General features: G+C 36.9%; 1 protein-coding gene across 1 annotated transcript in view; it reads left to right on the top strand.

Annotated features, from left to right (window-relative positions):
- The window catches only part of Dennd4c (DENN domain containing 4C), a 93733-nt gene that overhangs the window by 44555 nt on the left and 43138 nt on the right, over positions 1-6040 (top strand). Inside the window, exons 13-16 of the mRNA XM_028773325.1 lie at positions 1231-1376; positions 3231-3266; positions 3354-3484; positions 5406-5538. Coding sequence (XP_028629158.1) covers positions 1231-1376; positions 3231-3266; positions 3354-3484; positions 5406-5538 — 446 coding nt within the window. The remainder of the gene's footprint in view (positions 1-1230; positions 1377-3230; positions 3267-3353; positions 3485-5405; positions 5539-6040) is intronic.

Here is a 6040-nt window from a genome sequence, read left to right as displayed (position 1 = left end):
AGAGAGAGAGAGAGAGAGAGAGAGAGAGAGAGAGAGAGAGAGAGAGAATATAATGAGTACTTCTTCACTTTCTTTGTCTGCTACCTTCACCAAAATGAAAAACAAGCAAAGACTAGTCGTAGTAATTCAATTTTATAGAAGCAAACCAAACAGATATTGATCTGAGAGTGATGTGGAAATTAAAGATTAGTAGTTATATTGAAAAGTATTAGTAGTTATATTGAAAAAGTAGCGAGGAACGTAGCCTCTGTGAAGACTCATTGGGAACTGTGGGCTTTAAAGCCCTGAGTCTTTCTTGGTTTGTACATGTTAGTTACCTTTTAATCACTATGACAACATGCTGGAGGAAAACAACCTTTGATAAGGCAGAATTCCCATGGAAGAGCATGGCTAAGGAAAACTGTGCACCTCTTGACAATCAGGAAACAGGAAGAAACAGGGCTCTTGGAGCAAGATAGTCCCTTTCCAGAACTGTCCCTATTCACCCCTTCCTCCTGTGGATTTTCCTGCTAATCCCTCCTTTAATTTGAACTAAATGGGTTAAACCATTGATGAATGATCTGGTCACTCCTCTAGTGCTATCAGCTGTGGACATGAGACACTTCATGTGACACCTCATAGCCAAACCACAACAGTGAAGAATGGTAGGAATGAGGGACTGATGTGCAGTCACTGAAGGAGAGGCCCCTGGCCTCAGTGAAACAGTGGGCTACTAGTCAAGTGCTTAACTTGAAAGAAATCTTCGTCACATGCAGGAATGATGGTTTGATAGCAGAGGAAGAAAACTGACCCATTTAGTATATATCAGCCATTGGTTTAATAGAAAAAATCTTGTTTGTTTTGTTTTTTTGAGACAAGGTTTCTCTGTGTAGACTTGGCTGTCCAGGAGCTTGTTCTGTAGACCATGCTAGACCTGAACTCAGAGCTCAGAGATCCACTTGTCTCTGCTTCTGAGTGCTGAGATTCAAGGCATGCAGCACCGTGCCCAGCCAGAGAAGGGTTCCTGTCTTGCTCAAGACATAGGGCTGAGGTTCCTTAGAAGAGTCATAATTCAGTAAAGAGATTGGTATCGGGTTTTCATAGTTAAGTCAGGCAGAAAGAACTTTACATGACTGTTAGAAATTCCCATAAATGAGAATTTGCATGAAGGGAATATAATATATATGAGAATAATGTTTGATATGACATTAGTTCCTTTTTAAAAGTTTATTATGATCTTGTTTTCTTCAGGTTTTTTGAAAAGTCGGGATCGTGCCTATACAAAATTCTATACTCTTTTATCCAAAACACAGATTTTTATTCGCTTCATTGAAGAATGCAGTTTTGTAAGTGATAAAGATACTGGATTGGCATTTTTTGATGATTGCATCGAGAAGGTAATATTTTGTTTTATATGCCAACTTTCAGAAAAAACACATTGGTTTAACCTCTATAATAATTGTGTGTTGGGGTGAGGAAGAGAGTGTGCAGGAGGGATGTTGGGAGAGAAGGAAGGAGAGAGGAAGGGAAGGAGGGAGAGAGAGAGGGGTGGGGAATATCTTTCCTCTGTGGTATCTACTTGCTTCTGTTACTTGATTTGCTTTTCTCTCTGAGCCTACTGAATATTAAAAGTGTTCCCTTACCTTTCTAAGTCTTACTGTTTGTTGTTGTTGTTGGTTTAATCTAAATAAACAGGATATGATTGCTTTTATTACTTAAAAGCTATGGATTTATGGGTAGTAGTCTGCTATGTCTTCTTGCTTTAATGTCTTTCAGAATATTAGGTAATATCTGTAAGACTTTTTTCGTTATTGTTCAAAGTTTCTTTTGAGCCAGAGTCTTATGTGGCCCAAGCTGGCTTTTAATTTGCTACTTAACTAAGGATGATTTGAATTTCACCTTCCATGTGCTGTAATTTTAGGCATGTGTCACCCCTTCTCCAACCCCCACACCATATCACTTTTTTTTTTTTAACTTTTTTTGTTTGTTTGTTTGTTTTTGAGACAGGGTTTCTCTGTGTAGCCCTGGCTGTCCTGGAACTCACTCTGTAGACCAGGCTGGTCTTGAACTCAGAAATCCGCCTGCCTCTGCCTCCCAAGTGCTGGGATTAAAGGTGTGTGCCACCACCACCCGGCATTTTTTTTCAACTTTTGATAGGGTCTTGATATGTTAGGCTGGCCTGGAATTTGCTGTGTAGACTAAGATTAGTCTGGCCTGGACTTGAAATGTACTTCTGCTTCCCAAATTCTGGAGTGATTAGAGCTATGTACCCCTATGCCTAGCCTGACTTTCAACAGTGAGGAGTTAAATTCATATGTCTTTCTAATTTTTAAAAGGTTTCACATTTTTTCTAAATAGATCTAGGAGCCACTTTTTCTTTTCACAAATCATGCTATATAAGATTGGAGATTGTATCCATGAATGGATGAGTATTATGTTTTAATTTTTATTGACCTTCATTGATGCATATGCCTTAGAAACTATGTTTAAGATTTATGAAACAATCAAAGTCAAGTATGATGACATGTGTGTGATCCCTCTGTTTGAGAGGCTAAGGCAGAATGATAGGAAGTTCAGGACCAGCCTAGACTATACAGCAAGTTCTAGGCCAGCTGTGGCTACACAGTAAGACCTGTCTGAAAGAGTGATAGAGAGGAAGAAAAGAAAACTAGTGAAAAGAAATAACTTTCTTTTCACAGACAAATATGCCTTGATGTAAGCATAGAAAACCTAATTTTGTATACCTGGTATTGAAAAAAAAAGTTTCTTTTTGTGTATGTGAGGTGCATGGACACATGTGTGGTGATGGACGTGTGCAGAGGCCAGAGGGGAGGGTGTTGGGTGTCATGCTGTACCATTCTCCATCATGTTCCTTTAAGATAGGGTCTCTCACTGAACCTGGTGCTGAGCTGGTTGTCAGCAAGTTCCAGCAGTCTTCCTGTCTCTGCCAACCTCTTCCCCATTGTACTGGGCTTATAGGCATGTGAAGCTGCCCTGCTTTTTATGTGGGTGCTGAGATCGAACTCAGATCCGTATATTTGCCTATTGAGTGTGCTTAATCACTGAGCCATTTCTCCAGTCCTAAGTTGTTGTTTCTCCTCTCCCTCCCCATCACCCTCCTCTTCTTCCCCCTCTCCCTCCCCTCTTCCTCTTCTCCAAGTTTTTTCTTTTTAAACTCAAGATTTAAAATTTTTAAAAATTATTCAACTAAATATAGGTTTTCACTAGAATTTCTCTTTTTCTGTTTTTAGTTGTTTCCAGATAAAGGTGTAGAGAAAACAGACAAGGTATGACTCTTTTCTTAGGCTTAAATGTTGCCTTTCAGAATTAGATTTTACTTATATGCACATTAATTGGAGAACACTTATTTTCAGGTTGATTTGGATTCAGCAGAAGACACCAAGTTGATAGAGCTAGATGATTCACAGAAAAGTGAACACACTGTATTTATAACGCCACCTGAGCCACCACCTGATGATGGAAATAATTTGTCACCTCAGTACAGGTAGAATGAATTTTTTAAAGAGCTACTTGGGCATAGTTTAGATAGTTTGTTTCAGTTTTTGCCATGATTAAGAGATACGTGTGTTTGTAATATGTGTAGGTAATTTTCAGTGTGAATTCAGTGACCTGAGATAAATATTCTGTGGAGTTACTCCCAGGTGTTACTGTGTAAGGGCAAATAGCCTTACTGAGCTCAGACAGTAATGTTTACTTAGGTGTTACTATAGTTTAATCTGCAGAATTTTATTTCTTAAAAAAATGTTTTGGGTTTGGGGATTTTTTTGTTGATGTTGTTTTGTTTTGAGATTCCCTACTAACTAACTTTAGGAGTTTTAGTCCTGTGAAATTCTTCAGTTAGTGAGATAGAGAAAATATGAAACTAGAGGAATCAATCTGTTTAAAGACAACTAGCAAGTAGGATTTAGATGAGAATCATTTCAGAAATTACAGTAAATATGTTTTCCTTATTATAATCGTCACAGTATATAGTTTAATAAACTTAAATGAAATAAGAAATGTAACACACAATTTTAGTACTAATTTTAGATTTATTAATAACTTAAGGTATGTGTATATATTGTGTAGACAAGTTTATCTTAAACATTTTCTTTGTAACTTGTGTTTACCTTTAATAGTCAGAACATTGTTTCATACCACTGAACATTTTCATGGCTTATAATTTTAGTGACCACATTGTGTGCAGTTACTGTAGTTTATTTACCTTGTTTCTTGTGGATTTGTTCATAGTTCTTTGTATCTTTGCATACATACATACACACACAACATAAACACAAATGAATTCTCTAAGGAATAGTCAAAGACCTTTGTAGAGAGACTACTCTCAGCAGGGCTGAGTGAGACTGGAGTTTTACTGCAATTGAGCATCTTAAATGCTACTTCAATTTCATGCTGTATAATTACTTTTACTTTGCTTAACTTGTGTGGTTGAGACTTTGAATATTGACATATAAAGCACAATCAAGGGAAGGCAAGCTTTCTACAGAGAAAATTTGTCAGAATAAATGAATAGACAGTTTTCAAGGAGAAAGTCAGCCATAGGAAAAAAACCCCAGCTCTTCTAGCATTTACAAAATGCACACTCACCTGTTGAACATCAGTTTACCTGTTGGAGGCTGAGCTGTGTTGTGAGTGTATGTTAGTATACCCATGTTTGAAGTCATCTGCTATTGATTAGAATGTCCAGTTAATTTGAGAAACACTGGTTTAGCCGGGCAGTGGTGGCGCACACCTTTAATCCCAGCACTTGGGAGGCAGAGGCAGGTGGATTTCTGAGTTCGAGGCCAGCCTGGTCTACAGAGTGAGTTCCAGGACAGCCAGGGCTATACAGAGAAACCCTGTCTCGAAAAACAAAACAAAACAAACACTGGTTTAGCTATGTATTTTAAGAAATTAGGCAAGAGTATTTACAAATATACACACATAAATATAGTTAATTGATGATATTCTGAAGAAACTGAGTAATAACCAGAAGTGTAAAGAACTTGTTAAATCATAATACATTTCTAAAATAAAGACTTCAATTTTTTCTTTTAAATACTGATGTAAACTAATATCTTAAAGAAAAAGTTGATTATTAAATATACTGATATTTTAAATATAATTATCCTTGAACATACAGATTTTATTAAAAGAGTTATGAATTCTTCTATAAGACTGACATCAGGGATTTTTCTTTTTTGCAAACTGGTTGAAAATAACAAATAGCTGGGACAAGCTAGAGTTCCTGACAGTCATTCTATAGTACTAGCTATGTTTTCTCATACTTTCAAACAAATTGTAAGGAGTTTTAAAGAAAATTATAGGATAATATTTGAAGTTTAGAAATTTTTACCTAAATGCTGAGTAGTTGAAGGATTTGATAGGTTGTAAAGCAGCAGTTCTGTCTTTGCTTTTTGTTTTAGTTACACATACTTCCCAAGATTGGATCTTAAGCTTTTTGACAGCCCCCAGGAGCTGAGACTGTGCTTCAATAGACATCCTCCTGGGAATAGCATTACCAACAGCCCTGCCCTCATGGCTAAAAGAACTAAACAGGTCAGATATTCGTTATATAACCCATGTTCATTGAAAATATAAAATATATATGTATAGAATCCTTAGCAGCCATTTGAAGGCCCGGTATGGTTGTCATGTGTGTAACGGTATTTCTTGTACCCAACTTGATATTAAAATTGAAGTTTAAAGCACTCATTTATATTTAAGGGAAGTCTTGGGAACCAAACAAACCTTAACTTTTCTGGACTTGTGGTGACACTTAATCCTAACATTCAGGAAGCAAAGACATGAGGATTTCTATGTGTTTGAGGCACCCTGGTCTATATAGTGAATTCCAGGCCAGCCGGTGCTACCTAGTGAGACCCTGCCTCAAAAATTAAAAGAAATAAAATAAAAAGTATGTAATTTAGCAGGGTAGTGGTGGTGCATACCTTTAATTTCAGTACTTGAGAGGCAGGGGTAGTTGGATCTCTGAGTTCGAGATATAGATAGATAGATAGATAGATAGATAGATAGATAGATAGATAGATAGATAGATAGA

The sequence above is a fragment of the Grammomys surdaster genome, unplaced genomic scaffold (assembly GCF_004785775.1).
Source record: "Grammomys surdaster isolate TR1022 unplaced genomic scaffold, NIH_TR_1.0 225, whole genome shotgun sequence".
Taxonomy (NCBI): domain Eukaryota; kingdom Metazoa; phylum Chordata; class Mammalia; order Rodentia; family Muridae; genus Grammomys; species Grammomys surdaster.
Note: the sequence above shows the minus strand (reverse complement) of the source record. Positions and strands in the feature narration are given on the sequence as shown.